Source organism: Hyperolius riggenbachi, chromosome 6, assembly GCF_040937935.1.
Source record: "Hyperolius riggenbachi isolate aHypRig1 chromosome 6, aHypRig1.pri, whole genome shotgun sequence".
Lineage (NCBI taxonomy): Eukaryota > Metazoa > Chordata > Amphibia > Anura > Hyperoliidae > Hyperolius > Hyperolius riggenbachi.
This window is the reverse complement of record NC_090651.1, coordinates 57,680,157-57,697,889: the sequence shown is the minus strand read 5'-3', so window position 1 is coordinate 57,697,889 and position 17,733 is coordinate 57,680,157. Positions and strand designations below refer to the sequence as shown.

General features: G+C 43.7%; 1 protein-coding gene across 2 annotated transcripts in view; it reads left to right on the top strand.

The window, feature by feature from the left end:
- The window catches only part of ATG4C (autophagy related 4C cysteine peptidase), a 72,414-nt gene extending 58,801 nt beyond the window's left edge, over window positions 1–13,613 (top strand). For both annotated transcript variants that reach the window (XM_068239334.1, XM_068239335.1), the window contains exon 11: window positions 11,786–13,613. In XM_068239334.1, coding sequence (XP_068095435.1) covers window positions 11,786–11,959 — 174 coding nt within the window. In that variant the 3' untranslated portion in view covers window positions 11,960–13,613. The remainder of the gene's footprint in view (window positions 1–11,785) is intronic.
- Window positions 13,614–17,733: the final 4,120 nt, after the last annotated feature.

Below are 17,733 nucleotides of genomic sequence, written 5' to 3'. Positions count from 1 at the left end.
TCTCACTTCCCCTTAACCATCATATTAATCAGTAGACTACATATATCTCCCATAATATTCAATGCACACTAGTCATCCGCCAGAAAACAGTTTAAATCTATCTCAATATTTAACCCTCTGGGGGTCAATGTCCTCATATCATGTATCCACCTGGTCTCCAACTTGGATATTTCCCTCACTTTGTGACACCCACGCCATCTCCCTACCAACTTTTGTACTCCGCAGAATGACATATGCTGGGGGTCTTTATCATGGCACTCTGCAAAATGCCTAGATACGCTGTGGTTCATGTAACCTTTCTTAAAGTGGATCCGAGATGAACTTTTACTTCTTGCATAATTGTGTTCCTTACATATAGTTTATAGGGCATTCCTCAAGCCAAATACTTGTTTTGTTTTGTTTTAATACTATAATTCCCTATAAACTAAACAAGCCACATCCACATCTTCTCCAGAGTGCCTTGGCGCTTGCAAGGGATTGTGGGATTTCAGTCTGGGCAGGTGAAAAAGGTGTTACTAGCTATAGATTTCAGAGGCAGAGTTTTTACAATCTGAGAGCTGCAGTGCAGATACAGATCAGTTGCCTGTGTAATGGAGGAGATAAGAGTGGAGTTTTCACAGAATATGCAGATTAGCATGCCTAGATACAGATAAGCTTGCCTGTGTGTGTAATTGTGTAATAGTGACAAGCAGAAAACATGTCTGCTCCCATTGTATCACAGGAAAAATTATTAATATACTGTTGAAGCGGTTTAAAGATAGATTTGCTGTGTAAACTATCTAAACTTTAGATAAGATATATAGACAAGTCACTTGTTATATTTAGTTTTTCATCTCGGATCCGCTTTAATATTATTCACATGTTCATTAACCTGCCTGGCGTTCTATTAAGATCGCCAGGCAGGCTGCGGGAGGGTTTTTTTTTAATAAAAAAAAAACTATTTCATGCAGCCAACTGAAAGTTGGCTGCATGAAAGCCCACTAGAGGGCGCTCCGGAGGCGTTCTTCCGATCGCCTCCGGCGGCCAGAATAAACAAGGAAGGCCGCAATGAGCGGCCTTCCTTGTTTTGCTTACATCGTCGCCATAGCGACGAGCGGAGTGACGTCATCGACGTCAGCCGACGTCCTGACGTCAGCCGCCTCCGATCCAGCCCTTAGCGCTGGCCGGAACTTTTTGTTCCGGGTACGCTGGGCTCAGGCGGCTGGGGGGACCCTCTTTCGCCGCTGCTCGCGGCGGATCGCCGCAGAGCGGCGGCGATCAGGCAGCACACGCGGCTGGCAAAGTGCCGGCTGCGTGTGCTGCTTTTTATTTCAGCCAAATCGGCCCAGCAGGGCCTGAGCGGCAGGCTCCGGCGGTACTGGACGAGCTGAGCTCGTCCAGACCGCCCAGCAGGTTAATCCTGGATTTCAGAGCTCTTTTGGTGCGCCCTATATATTGTAACCCGCATGTACACCAGATCAGGTATATCACATGGGTACTGGCACATGTAATACATTCTTTGATTTTATGGCTTCTTCCAGTGACCCTAGACTGAACCTCATTAAACCTTTGGGGGTTGGTGTTCATACATGCATTACATCTTCTGCAAGGAAAAAAAACCCTCTGTCCCAATAAGTCGGCACCCCCGTTCCCTTCATCTGGTCCCTCTATATATGTTTTTACCAACTTTCTCTGCAGATTGTCCGACCTTCTGTATATAAATTTAGGGGCCGTCTGTATATGGTCTCTGAGCACAGGGTCACTCAGCAGGATTCCCCAATTTCTCTTAAAAATTCCTTCAATATCTCTGTACTGAGAATTAAAGGCAGTGAAGAAGGCATACTCATAGCTGCCCCTTTCTCTGGGTTCCCTAGGCCTCCCCCCCCCCCCCCCCCCCCCCGTATAAGGGCTCCACGATCCATTTGTTCAACCACATCAATCTGTTCTTGGATAGCTGCCCCATTAAACCCCTTCTCTACGAATCTGTTGGCCAAAATAGCACTCTGTTGTCTGTAGTCTCTCACATCTGTGCAATTCCGTCTCATCCGCGTAAACTGTCCTCTAGGGATGTTTTTAAGCCATAATGGATGGTGGCAACTATTACTCGGAATATATCCATTTCTGTCTGTAGTTTTGAAAAAGGTTTTGGTACCCACCACCCCTTCCCTGTTTTGGATGACCAAAAGAGCTCTGAAATCCAGGATTAATGAACATGTGAATAATATTAAGAAAGGTTACATGAACCACAGCGTATCTAGGCATTTTGCAGAGTGCCATGATAAAGACCCCCAGCATATGTCATTCTGCGGAGTACAAAAGTTGGTAGGGAGATGGCGTGGGTGTCACAAAGTGAGGGAAATATCCAAGTTGGAGACCAGGTGGATACATGATATGAGGACATTGACCCCCAGAGGGTTAAATATTGAGATAGATTTAAACTGTTTTCTGGTGGATGACTAGTGTGCATTGAATATTATGGGAGATATATGTAGTCTACTGATTAATATGATGGTTAAGGGGAAGTGAGAAGGGATGAAGGAAGTAGTGGGGTGCGGGTTAAGGCCCCATTCACACTTGCGTTTTGCCTTGCAAACGGACCGGATCCTGATCGGATCAGGACCTGATCCTGATCGGAACCGTACGGTTCCGATCAGGATCCGGTCCATTTGCATCAGGCATGCATCAGGCTGCCATCAGGATCCGTGGGCAAAAAATAGCGAAATTAAATAAAAAAATGTTGGGGGTCAGCAGAAGGTGCACCTGTAGAATCAGGTTCCTCCGCTGTAGGCCTCACCTCCACCTCCGACATTCTGCCATACAGCTCCAGCACGTCTGTCACTGCTGCTCCACTCCAGACATGCTTGGCCCATGTGTCCCCATCCGAAATGGCCGCTTGGATACGCATAGGAAGTGGGGTAGAACGTCAGGTTTTTGTAGGCAGTGTGTTCTGTGCCTTCCGTTCCCCATTGGTTTCTGTGTGCCTGATGGTGCTGTCAGGCTCCGGTCAAGATGCGTGGGCCGGAGATCCGGACCCAAAAAATATGCTTGGAAGAACAAAGAGAAATCGAGAGCCCAATATGGTGTAGTATTGTTAAGTTGGTTGTGGTTTAAAGCAAAATATTAAGAAATACTCACAAACATGGGTTACCCATAGGCAACCACTTCAAATGCAGGTGGGGAGTATTAGAACCTGACCCCACTCAGGTTATTAAGATGTCGCTCTCTGTAGATAGGAAACGAGGTAGCACCCCTCCACCGAGGGTGGAATCAAGATTTCAGCAAGGCTTGGTGTACAGAGGCGCCAGAGTAGAATAAAAATGTTTAAAAACCGTCTAAAAGAAGGGGATGTTCAGGTGGACTTACCTCCCTCAAAAATATAGAACTCAATTGAGTCACAATATATCAATACAAAAAACGTTATATTTAACTCCACTTAGTGCAACGCGTTTCGCAGGTGTGGTCCTGCTTCATCAGGCAAACAGGAGTATAACTATAAAACAAACAGAAATATATACAAACATAATGACCCATAGAAATAGCTTAAAGTAAAGGCGCAGTATAAAAACATGAGAAGACATGGTAAAATTGTAACATTTTTGTTCGCAGTGTAGTAAAACTCGCTCTATGTCTAAAAATCGCATCTAATTAATCATAAAATATCCACAAGAATCCAGAAGGCGCTCACTTCTGCATCTAGACCCATTGAGGTAAGTCACTCTTGCTGAGGTGTTTTTTTTTTAATCAATATAGACTGTTATCAATTTTTCTTGCAAGTTAGCTCTAGGGCCATAAAATATTACTATATGTTATACTCACTAAACTGACTATCCTTTAATCTAGAAGCTGATGAACTTTAACATATCAATGGACAATTATGGAGATTTACTAACTTTTGTTTACATTTTGGATTCTTGTGGATATTTTATGATTAAGTAGATGCGATTTTTAGACATAGAGCGAGTTTTACTACACTGCGAACAAAAATGTTACAATTTTACCATGTCTTCTCATGTTTTTATACTGCGCCTTTACTTTAAGCTATTTCTATGGGTCATTATGTTTGTATATATTTCTGTTTGTTTTATAGTTATACTCCTGTTTGCCTGATGAAGCAGGACCACACCTGCGAAACGCGTTGCACTAAGTGGAGTTAAATAAAACGTTTTTTGTATTGATATATTGTGACTCAATTGAGTTCTATATTTTTGAGGGAGGTAAGTCCACCTGAACATCCCCTTCTTTTAGACGGTTTTTAAACATTTTTATTCTACTCTGGCGCCTCTGTACACCAAGCCTTGCTGAAAAGGACCCAAAAAAATAGCGCATGTTGGAAAAGAGTCCGGGTCCGGTCCGGTACGTACGGAACGGACGCGTGTGAACGTCCGCATAGACATTACATTGCTATGCGGAACGTACGTTCCGTTTGTACAGTATGCGTTCTGGATCCACACCGGAAAATCCTGATAGCGAACGCTAATGTGAACCGGGCCTAAGAGTATGTCTCACTATAACTGAAACTTAATTGACACGTAATATGTTCCACTATAATTGACACTCAATTGGAATGTAATGTACACATTGTACTGAACAGAAGTGGCAGATGGAGATTTGTATAGATGCTAGCATTTTATAGTTTATTTTATATAAGGTGTGATGTTTAATATGTATTACAGTTATTGACATCTGGGAAGGTCATCTCAGTGTCAACAGCTTGCACGGGACAGAGGGTAAGGGTTAACACATATATATTTACGTGAGGCGTAGTTTATAGTTTGGAGGGAGGAGGACCGGGGCAAGCTAGCTTGGAGGGCGTTCCTAGGTGGTAACACATCAGCGCTGTTGTAAGCCAGTGGGCGGAGAGCTGCTAGGATTACCCGAGAACTAAGGTGAGGACTATGGGGCGTGGACTTCCTAATGAAGCCGGGGAACGAAGGGAGGGTTCCATGCTAAAGATCAGCATGATGGGTAATGTAGTTTGTTTTGCCGGATAGGTTCCCCATTGAAGATACGGAGAGTCAGGTGGGTGGGGACATAGGGATTCTGGGTACTGTAGTTTCTAAGTGGACAGACGATTATACGTAATACGCAGCACACAGGCTACAGACGGCGCTGATGGTGATTGGAGAATCATGATGATAAAACCTCCGGTGTGCCGTCCTATCATTAGCCCCTGATGAGTCCATGTGACGAAACGCGTTGGGCGGAGCTTAGGACGGCACACGGAGGTCTAGAGGATTGCTTCCAGGACGCTGGAATGATTTGTACAAAGCTGTTTAATATTGTGAAAACGTGAGTGTGATATCACATTTCTTTTAACCTATTAAAAGTCTTTTATTGCGCTATGGAAGCGTATGTTTAGTTTTTAAGGAGGACGTTTTCTGCTGGGGAGAGGATCCAGGATCTGATTGTTATTTGATATAACCACATGTGAGAGTGCTGTTTGTGATTGAGCAGCCAAAGAGTTTGGTGAGTGCGAATTTCAGTGACACCTGGGTGGCCCAAACTAGTGGAATATATCACGGTGTGGTGGATTGATTTACAAGGGAGGTACACTGCCATTGAGGGATGTTCATGGTGGAGGTTGGAACATAACTGGAAGTCCTGCACCATTATTGTGTTTCTGCTTTTTATGAGGGAATATCCACCAAGAAGTCGTTGAGGGTGAATGGGGCAGCCCAGAGGAGGACATGTGGATTATGACACAAGCGCTGTGAGCTGTTTGTAATTGGGCAGCATCTCCATCTGGTGAGCGGTTGGCATTACTGTTGTTGGGTGCTTGATAAGTGATATCTTTGAGATGAAGGTGGAGGTGCACTTGAGTTAAAGGCATACTACACTATTGTGCCCCCCCTTTTTTATCGTTTCATGTTCCCTTGAGGTACTTGTAAAGACACAACGGAGATATACACCACTGAATGGACAAGAACTGTTACTGTCTGGCAATAGTGATTGAACTGGAACTGGTAAACTGGGAACGACCCTGAGAAACCGTATTGAGCGCATACACTTTTCTGAAATATATATGTGACTTACTGTGTATGCGAACCGGTAGAGGATTAATTATTGACTATTTATTCACTAGTTTCATTTGGAGGAGTGCAACATCTATTTTTGTATATAGAAATCTAGTCTGTCGATCTCACAGCTGCTTATTTTGTACTATCTGGTGCAAAGCAATGGGAGATATTGATTGAGTTATTCAGCCAGTGGCCTACCCATTTTCCCGCTGGTATCAATCAGCAAAAGAACGGGTACAATATTCTGATTGTAAATGTGATGGGTTTAATACATATTCAGATTCAATATTTTTATTGAACGCCATTTTGTAGTGTATGCTTGCCTTTAGGCATAGCCATTTGTAAAGCAGGATTGTCAGCCACCTAATCAAACTCCATTTACCCTGTGTTTAAAGGAATACTTAAGTCAAATGAAAAAAATGACTTTCACTCACCTGGGGCATCCCTCATCCCCCCGAAGCTGGATGGTGCCCTCGCAGCCCCGCTCCGATCTTCCTGTTCCCGCCGGCGGCTACTTCCGGGTTCGGCGACATCCGCCGACAGGCTGGGAACGCGGCTGATTTTCCGCGTTCCCAGCCGCTATATCACCCCTCTATGCTGCTATAGCGTGTATATATATATATATATATATATATATATATAGCAGCATAGAGAGTGATATAGCGGCTGGGAACGCGGAAAATCAGCCGCGTTCCCAGCCTGTCGGCGGATTTCGCCGAACCCGGAAGTAGCCGCCGGCGGGGACAGGAAGATCGGAGCGGGGCTGCGAGGGCACCATCCAGCTTCGGGGGTTGAGGGATGCCCCAGGTGAGTATGGGCTGGTGCACACCAAAACCCGCTAGCAGATCCGCAAAATGCTAGCAGATTTTTAAACGCTTTTTTTTATTTTTATGAGGCGTTTTGCTAGCGTTTTGCGGATTGCTGCTGCGGTTTTCAGTATAGTAGATTTCATATATTGTTACAGTAAAGCTGTTACTGAACAGCTTCTGTAACAAAAACGCCTGCAAAACCGCTCTGAAGTGCCGTTTTTCAGAGCGGTTTGCGTTTTTCCTATACTTAACATTGAGGCAGAAACGCATCCGAAATCCAAAAAATGCCTCACCCAGGCATTTTTCGTTTCCGCAAAACGCCTCCCGCTCTGGTGTGCACCACCCCATTGAGATACATTGACCAAGCAGATCCGCAGCCGCAAGCGGATCTGAAAACGCCCAAAAAGCCGCCCGGTGTGCACCAGCCCTAAAAGTCATTTTTTTCGTTTGACTTAAGTATCCCTTTAATATGCAGTTTACAACCTGACCCTGCATTGCAAACATTCCATTATAACCATAAATATTTCTGCTGTAATGAATCTTATATCTGTCAACTGCTTTCTGGTACATTGCTGGGGAGAGGGAAGCTTATTATCTCCCCTCCCACACTTCTGCTTCCCACTGATTGGCTGAGGGCAGTTCAGTGTGACACGGGGCTGAAAAGGGGAATACCTCTCTGCAGAAGCTCCTGAAATAGGATCTATGCTGTGCTCACATGTGTTTACAAAGCAAGCTAAATATGACCGTACAGTGTCTAGGAGGAAAAAATCTGTGAAATCAAACTGTGGACAGTACAAAACATATGTTATGTAAGGTGTGTGTGTGCGTGTGTGCGTGCGTGCGTTTCCTGGGATAGTATGGCTGTCCCTGATGCTTTAACTACTTTACCACCACCAGATAGAGTATCCACCCCTGTGTCTACACAAATATAGACAAATAATACACTTGGTTCTGTTTTTAGAACACACTAACTCCGTATCTCCATCTTGTGGCCAAAAAGTAATACCACATCCAAATACCCTATTATACACCTTCCCATAGAAAAATAAAATACATTTTCATTAACCCCTGGAGGTCAAGTGGTTAAAGTAAACCTGTAAAAAATAAAAGTATTAATATTTACTTACCTTGAAGTTCTGTAGGCTCTTCAGACATCTTCAGGCCAGGGTACCTCTTTGTGCGGCCATTACTCCATTTTGCCGTGTTTGGAACTCCGGAAGGGAACATGCATTGTGCATCCATGAGCCTTCTCTGTACTCACTCCCGCACAGCTGTGAGTCGCCGTCATCGACTGGGAGTGTCCTGGGCATGCACTGTTCTGATTTTTCCCAAAATTAGCATGTCCAGGACACTTGGCTGTGCACAGCCATGCAACAGCACAATACACAGCGAGCACTTGGAGTGTACTGAAGGACACCTAAAGTGAGAGGGATGTGGTGGCTAACAGTGCAAATTGCCTGGCTGTTCTCTTTTCCTCTGCCTGTAATACTTCAAGCCATAGACCCTTAACAAGCATACAGATCTGGTGCTCTGGCTGACTAGATTAGCCAAATGTTTGTTTCAAGTGTGTGATTAACACCTGTGGAGTCGGTACAAAAATCATCCAACTCTGACTCCTCATTTTATGAAACCATAGACTCCGACTCCAGGTACCCAAAATGGCTCAGACTCCTTAGTCTAACACTTACCGGGGCTGTGGATTTGGTAAATAAAACTTCCGACTCCTCAGATTATGAAACCACCGACAAGTCGGACTCCCGGTACCCAAAATTTCTCTGACTCCACAGCCCTGGTTAAGACACCACTGCAGCCAAACAGATTAGCAAGAGTGCCAGACAACTGGTATTGTGTAAAGAGAAACTGTCAGAAAAATCTTGAAATATAAAACACATACAAATAAGTACATTTCTTCCAGAGTAAAATGAGCCATACATTACTTTTCTCCTATGTTGCTGTCACTTACAGTACGTAGTAGAAATTTGACATTACCGACAGGTTTTGGGTTAGCCCATCTCTTCATGGGGGATTCTCAGCATGGCCTTTAGTCTTTATAAAGACATTCCCTGAGAAAGATTTATACAATGATTCTGGCCAGACTCTGTGCTCACCGTATACTTTTTTGGCAGTTAGACAGAGCAACTGCCATTCACTAAGTGCTTTTAAAAATAATGAAAACCCTGAGAAACCCCCATGAGAAGATGGGTTAGTCCAAAATCAGTCAGTAATATCAGATTTCTACTACTTACGGTAAGTGACGGCAACATAGGAGAAAAGTAATTTATGGCTCATTTTACTCTAGAAGAAATGTATTTTTTATGTGTATTGTATTTGCTTACATGTATTTTAAATTTTTTAAGATTTTCACAACAGAGTTCCTTTTAAAGTTGACCTGAACTCTTACATGGGACAGAAGGAAAACCTAGAGAAATGCACCCTGTATGACTTATTTAGAGAGTTAAGCCTGTCTAATTCCTACTCATCTGTGACTAATCACAACTGTAATTTGATCTCTCAGCTGTGTCAGCACTGAAATTTGTCAGTTCTCAGCAAAGAAGCTAATTTGTAAACACTGGATGTTTACGTCTGCTTCCGTGAAAGCAGGAGGAAGACCCAGGATTTGTATCAACTGTAACAAATAAATGCTTTTCTTTAAAGGTTATTATGCTGTTGCGTATCTTTTAGAGGACAGAGGAAGTTCTGAGTTCGGGTCGGCTTTAAAAGAACATTATTATGACTATATCCCTCTCACTTTAGGTGTGCTTTAAAAACGAATCTAGAGGTTCGGTAGAAGCAAAGCTAATGTTGGGATTTTGGTAGAGTCTGGGGTCAAGTGGTCATTGGCTGGTGTAGGGTGAGGGCACTTGTGTGTCCACTAACTTTTCATCCCAGCCAGTGATCATTACTGCAGTATGGTGTTTCCCGGACTCTTCCATTGCCTTGTCGTTGCAGAAGTGGGTGAGGCACTGGAGGGTAGGAGATACAGTGTTCCGGACATAGTAGTCTGGGAAGCATCTCAAGTTTTGCAAGGCCATCTCCCTACACTGGGGGGCTCTCATGGGGCGTGGTCTGTTTCTGGGGGCAATCCTAATCAACATGATGTGCATTTGATTGGCTGAATTCTAAGCTGCATATAATTTACATCAAATTCTCAGGAAAGCACCCCCCCCTCCCCCCCACCAATTCTTCCAAAATGTACGCACTGTATCACATAATGTATAGAAATGCACAGATCCTTCTTTCAGCACTAGTTAAAGGACAACTGAAGTGAGAAGAATATGGAGGCCGCCATATTTATTTCCTGTTAAACAATACCTGTCGCCCGGCAGCCCTCCTGATCTATTTGACTGCAGTAGTGTCTGAATCACACCAGAAAAAAGCATGAAGCTAATCTCGTCAGATCTGACAATAGTGGCAGAAACACCTGATCTGCGGCATGCTTGTTCAGGGTCTATGGCTGAAGTCTAGTGCAGACCTATTTTGATTAACCAATAATTAACCAATTTTACCACCTGCATGTTATATAGGGCCCAGCAGATTTTGAATACTATGAGCAGATTGTGTAGGTAAGATCTCGTAGTACATGGTGGTGGTAAAATCGCTCAGTGATTGGCCAATCAAAGTTGAAGGTGTGTACCAGGCTTAAAAAGTATTTGAGGCAGAGGATCAGAAGGACAGCCAGGCAACTGGTATTACTTAAAGTGTACCTGAGACGACTAATATGGCGGTATCTATACTTACCTGGGGCTTCCTAAAACCTCATGAGAGGTGCGTGGGCTTCCTCGCCGTCCTCTCCAGCTGCTCCATTTTGTAGTGATTCCCCCCCCCTCCTCCTGGTAATCTGGCCAGTTGCAGACAGTCGTGCACTTCTGTGGATGCACGGCTAGATTACCTGGGGGATTCCGACACAACGGAAGGGCTGAAGAGGACGATGAGGGAGCCCATGCACCTCATGGGGCTGGAGGAAGCCCCAGGTAAGTATAAATACCCCCTGTATCATCCCATGCTGTTAGTATGCTCATCAGAATGATTAAAGGACAACGGAAGCAAAAAGGTACAAGGAGGCTGACATATTTATTTCCTTTTACAGGGAACCTGAAATGACTATTATTCGTCTCAGGTTCCCTTTAAAAGGAAATAAATATGTCGGCCTCCATATAACTTTTGCTTTAGTTGTTCTTTAACCACCCTGGCGTTCTATTAAGATCGCCAGGGCGGCTGCATAAGGGTTTTTTTTAAATAAAAAAAAAACTATTTCATGCAGCCAACTGAAAGTTGGCTGCATGAAAGCCCACTAGATGGCGCTCCGGAGGCGTTCTTCTGATCGCCTCCGGCGGCCAAAAGTAACACGGAAGGCCGCAATGAGCAGCCTTCCGTGTTTGGCTTCTCCTGTCGCCATGGCGACGAGCGGAGTGACGTCATGGACGTCAGCCGACGTCCTGACGTCAGCCGCCTCCGATCCAGCCCTTAGCGCTGGCCGGAACTATTTGTTCCGGCTGCGCAGGGCTCAGGCGGCTGGGGGGACCCTCTTTCGCCGCTGCTCGCGGCGGATCGCCGCAGAGCGGCGGCGATCGGGCAGCACACGCGGCTGGCAAAGTGCCGGCTGCGTGTGCTGCTCTTTATTTGATCAAAATCGGCCCAGCAGGGCCTGAGCGGCACCCTCTGGCGGTAATGGACGAGCTGAGCTCGTCCATACCGCTAAGGTGGTTAATCATTCCGATGAGCATACTAACGGCATGGGATGATGATGCAGTTGGGCTATGCCGGTTGGTAGGTGTGCGTGTGCCTGCTTTTCAACTGTTCCCTGTGGCAGTTGCATGGAATCAAAAAGCACCCCCCAACCTCTTCTCACCCCTGTGCCCAAGGATTGCGCCTCTCTCGCCTCTGCCTTGGCCCAGCCCTGGTCACCCTCATTCCATAGCTTTTAGCGATCTCCCATTTTTGTTGACTAAATCCTATGTCTCCTTTTTTGTCTCTTTTCAGTTGCTGAAGTCCTCAAGCATACACAAATATCCATTATTTACCTTTGTCAAGGGACATGCTCAAGACTTTGATATGGCTTGCACGCCACTCTACGAGCAGTCAGACCTTTCCATGGACGATGACCTTGAGAAGAGTCCACAAGCCTTCAACCCTGAGGAGTTTGTCTTTCTGTGAAAGTTCCTCTCTTCTGCTTCTCAAAGACCCTCTGTTGCGAAGCTTGTGCACAAAAGCTACAACACTAGACTTTATTTAGTTACATTTTTTTAGTGTTTTTAAGTTGTAAAAAAAAAAAGTTCACTATTTTAAAAAGTTACTTTTTTAAAGATGGTTTGTACCAACACCCGGTTTTAATAATGCATTTGAGTTGCAAGAGTCTTGCGAACTTTGCAGTCATAACTAAAACACTGAAGAAACACATAATCACTGTGGCCTATAAAATCTTGGGGTTTCTTTTTTTCTTTCTTTTTTTTGCTCATTTGTGATTATTTTAAGTTTGAGATGTCCAAGACACAGCGATTGAAGAAAAGAAAAATCATCTCTGGTTTGATGTATATTTTTAAAGATTCCACTTTTTTAATGTTTGTTTAAAGGGTACCTGTGGTGAGAGGACTATGGAGGCTGACATAAGGGTTCCCTTTAAAAGCTCGTACACACATCCAACAAAGTGCACAACCAACATCACGACAAACTATGTACACGGCTAGTATTTTCCACCACCAATTAACTAAAGGACCAACTCACTTGCACAGCAAGCGAAATGATGCACTGCACGACATGGCCAAGCGCATGCCTCTCAAATGACTTGTACACACGTGGCCAACTACACGATATTGGCCCAACAGTCGTGTGAGTTTATGTATATGAAGGATAAGGCAAACCGCCTGTTATCAGATGCTCGTCTAGTCGCACATGACTGATTGTCACCCATCAGATCAAAATCAGATGATAATGGGAAGATGTGTTGGACATTTGTACGAGCCAGTTGCCTGGTTATCTGTGGACTCTAGTAGTTTTAGAGTTCCAGCTAAAACAAGTATGTAGATAAGTCACAACACCTGGAGTATGGAAAGTCACATGCTGGCCCTTAAGCCTTATACGCACAAGGACTGTCACCCAGCAGCGATTGGGACTCGATCTTCTGGGAACAGTTTGGGGTAAAGGTTGTACAAATGTGCTACTTGCCTAGAGGCTAATGATGCGTCTGTCCCAGTTGAATCAGAAGGAGGGATGCACGACGGAAAAGCTTCCAGAGGGCAAGTTGAATGGGAGAGCAATGCCTCGGGCATCGGATGTCGCCCATACCTATAGGCGTAATATTGCAAGTGGGGCTCCCGTATACAAGCTAGATTCTTGCATAAAGTGGTCTTTATCATCCACCCCAGCCCTGCTTACTCCAATGTGTGCACATAGATTAAAACACGTTTGAGGTTGTAGGAAGCATACAAGAACCATGTGACTCCACGCATAAATTAAAATATTCTGCTATGGTGTGCATTTTAACCCATGTATAGGTGAAGGGAGAGCTTGTTTTGTTATTATGCCTGGAGTCCCTCTTAAAGTGTATGGATGGTACTCCAAATGGACACTAGTGATGGTCTTGTCTAGGAGAACTCATGGAGAAGCATGTGATTTGTATGATCAGCTGATTTGCTGTGATCGCATCCTGCTTTAGCACATGATCATCAAAACAGACTTGCATATCTATCACCTGACCAAGCTGATCACATGCTTCTCCATGAGTACTCCTAGACCTGACCATCACCAATGGACAGTTTCCTACCTCTGCTCCTGTATCACCTAAATAAAGTGACTATTTGTGATAAAAGAATGAATTGCCTTGCTTTTGTGACCTGCAATCACAATTATGGTATGTAACCTCTTCAGAGTTAATACTGTTTTGGTTTCCTGAGTCCTCTCTAAGGCTCTTATGCTGTAAATACATGGTACGTTTTAGTGCCGTGCATCGAGCCGCTGGCTTGATTATGGCGCGCGCCCGGATCAATTCCCGCTCATACCCGCGGGCGGCTTCTTATCTTCCGCGTCGTTTATTCTTTTGTCCTGCCCGCCGGTATCGAGCGCGGAATCAATCCGGCGGGGTATCGGACAAGTCGGATATTATCAATCGAGCCATCAGCGGCTCGATTGATAATAAAAAACGTACTGTGTATTTACAGAATAAGATTACCGCTGCCCCCCCTTCTTTTCCTTCATCTGCTGCCTTTATAACTTGCTCCTATTCTTAAGGTAAACAGACTTTCCCAAGAAAGAGGTGTGGAGAAGAGTAATGTGTTTTCATGAGGGTATTTAGGTGAATCTAGCATTGCATCGCTTGTTCTTGCTTCCTTTGGCTGTACTGGCAAGAATTTGGATTTGGATTTAGACAGGAGAAAGGAGAGCATTCATACAGTCATTTCATGGGTATAATAACTATTTATTTTAATAATTGTTGAGGACTGCTCAACTTTTATAGTGATAAGTCCCATTTATGTGACTGAAGCTGCATTTTACTTTTCTTGCTTCCACTGAGTTTTGTCGAAGAGTCGAAGAGTCAGGGCAATATTTGGGTACCTAGAGCCAGAGTCGGAGGTTTCATAAACTGAAGAGGTGGATTCACAAGATTTTTGTACCGACTCCACAGCCCTGCTTGGGGACACCTTTTTCTCTTCAGTAAAAGCCCTACTTTTTATGTTTTTAATAAACTGTTGTGGCTGGGATCCACAAGAATTTATTCAAATTAAATTGACTTTCATTGCTGCCCCATTGCTTTACTTACTAAGCTGGCTATACATGTGTATTTTTTTTCCTTCAATTATTCCCATCCCATTTGATCACTTTGATTGAGTTTGCTGGATATTTTTTTACTGCTCATGTCTGAATTTATTTTTAGTTGATTTTGGGCAGTATCTATCTAAAAAAGAGCCTGATTGGACATGTCTCCTTATGGAGGTGCGGGGCAGGATGACCTATAGCATTGCACTGCATTGAGCAGTAAGCTTGCTGCTAACCCAGGTGAATAGGGATTGATTGGCAATCATCCACCTGTGCAGAGGAACTTAAAGTGAACCTCCGGACTAAAAATAGACTCAGCAGCACTGAAAAGGCCTGGTGTTTCTTTAACAGTTTCACAGCATCAGAACTTTGTTTCTCTTATACAAGCCTCAATTGTAGCTGCACAGATGAAAACTGCCCGGGCAGTTTTCCCCTTATGCTGTGCAAAGCATGATGGGATTTCAGATGTTGTTGTTCTCGTTCTGCTGTTTCGGTGCAATTTTTTTTTTTTTTTTACATTTTGAATGTGACATTTGAAGCCTAGCGTGTGCAGCTGGGAGGGTTAATCAGGACACAGGACAGTTGGAACTGTGTCTCCTGCTCCTTGTCACCTCCTTTCAACCAAAAAGATGGCTGCCCCCATGACAAAGATGGCAGCCCCCATGAATCACAAACATTTGCCTGTTCTTTTAAAACAGGGTGGGTAAGAGATTCTATTGCCTATCTATTCTAATTAACATAACTAATGTAACTTAATAACAGTATGTTTGTTTAGGCTGAAGTTCCCCTTTAAAGAGTAACGGCCGGGCATAAAATAAAAAATCATTTTTTTTGTAACACTGTTTTTATTAAGATCAATCAGATGAAAAGCAGGTACAGACATTTTTGTCAATAAAGGATTGAGGGTAGTTGACAAAGCGTATTGTATAACGTTTGTCAATACAATTAGACAAAAAGATGAAAAGGGTTGTATACCATGAAGTGTTAGTTAGCAAAATGAGCGAAAGGTCAATAGACCATCAGTCCGCTTCTTGTGGAGGGTGATTCTTTGTACCTGTGTAGTGGAAGCAATAATAATAAAAAAAAAAAAAAAAAAAAGACATAACAGTAGACAGAAACTTGTCTATATAATTTGAGAACAGAAAGAAGGAAGAGAAAAAAAAAATAAGCTCTTAGATAACAAAGAATGTGTAAGGTTTGATCAAGGGGTACTTGGAAAGTACCTAAGGAAAAGGGGGGGAAATCAGAAACGGAGTATCAGGTTGGTTCCTAATCTTCAAAGATACACAAGATGGCCAATGTAGTTTTAGTGGCAGATGAAGCCCATAGGACGCTAGATTTATTCAAAAGGAGAGGTGAGGACTAGTCAGTTGGAACCAAAGTGACTTTCCCAGGGGTCCCATATTTTGTCAAAACAGACCTCAGTGTCCTTCAAGGAGGCAGGGAGTTTTTCCTTTAGTTTAATCCACTTGATTTTAGCTAGGACTTCAGAGAGATCTAGGGGAGCGATATTTTTCCAGTTAGAGGAAATAGATAATCTATCTGCTGTCAGGATGCGTATAATTAGAATTCTTTCAAATTTATGAGTTTGAGGAGCTGATTTGCCTAGTAGCATAAATACAGGGTCCAGGGGAATGGTCACTTCTAAAATTTGAAATATTAGTTTTTGAATACTGAGCCAAAATGGGGTCAGAATAGGGCAGGACCAAAAATATGATCAAGTGTTCCCTTGAGACCACAACCACGCCAACATATATCAGAAGAACCTGGGTAGATGCAAGAAAGTAGGTAAGGAGTTAGATACCATCTAAATAAAATGTTGTAGTTTTTCTTTAATTTGCACACACATGGAGGAGTCTTTGGCATTCTGCCAAATGGAATCCCAGTCAGAAGTGGAGATAGGTTGTGCCAGAGCGGATTCCCATTAAGCCATGTAGGGATGGTTTGGGGTGATAGAATAGGACTTTGTAGAAGGGAGGATGTAAATCTGGGAAATTAAACCTTTCTGATGACCTTTTTGCAAACAAATATGTTCAAAGGCTGTGGCACGACCTAGGTTTGACTGAGTGGGCAAAAGTGATCTCAGAAAGTGGGAGATTTGGTTGCATTCTAAGAAAAGGTTCACAGAAGGAGGAAGTTTATCACATAGTTGGGTGTAGGTGATAAAAGATGTAGAACAAGGCCATAGCCAGTCTTGTAGCCTAAAATATCCCCTAGAGTACCACCTTCTCATGAAATCATAGTCCAAACCAGGCTTAAATTTAGGATTACCAAGGAAAGGCTGTAGTTCTATGAGGTGACCTTAATCCTGCACCTTGGGCAATATTAGACCAGATGCATATCATAAACCTAGTGGCAGAAAGACCTAGTGAGGCTAGAGGAGGACGAGAATTGTTGGACTAGATACAGGAGGCTAGAGAGAGGGGAAGGACCTTGGTGGCTTCAATGAGGGCCCATTTAGTCCTAGTTGTGAAGTCTGTACATTCAGTTATCTGGCAAAGATGGGTTGCCTTGTAGTATAGGGCAATGTGGGGGAGACCCAGGCCCCCCTGATCTCTCAGAGCCATCATAACTGACCTTGCGACCCTGAGTTTGTTGTGATTTCAAATAAATTTATTAATTTCCCTCTGAAGTAGAGCAAGTTGGGAAGAGGGTACAGGTATTGGGTGGGTTTCAAAGAGATAAAGGAGACGGGGGAGTATATTCATTTTAACAGAATACAAATGCCCAATCCAAGAAATGTGGTATTTTGTCCATTTATGAAGGTCATGAATGATGGAAGTGATAATTGGTGGGAAGTTATGTTTGTAAAGGGAGCCGTAGGAGGTAGTAAGAAAGAATCCCAAGTATTTTAGGGTATGTCTTCTCCAGTTGTAGTGATAGTTCTCTTGTAGGTTAGCGAGCAAGGGGGGTGGGATGTTGATAGGTAAGACCTCTGTCTTATCACGATATAGCCTTATAGCTAGAGAGGTCTTCATATTCATGAAGAACTTTGTGAAGTGCTGGAAGAGTGGTCAAAGGTTCCACCAAGGTCAATAGGACATCGTCCACGAAAAGCGAAATTTTATGTTCCCACTGGCCTTGGGTGACTCCCTTAATATCTGGGTTCAGGCGTATGGCACAAGCCAGGGGTTCTATACTAATGGCAAATAGGATAGGAGAGAGTGGACACCCGTCTT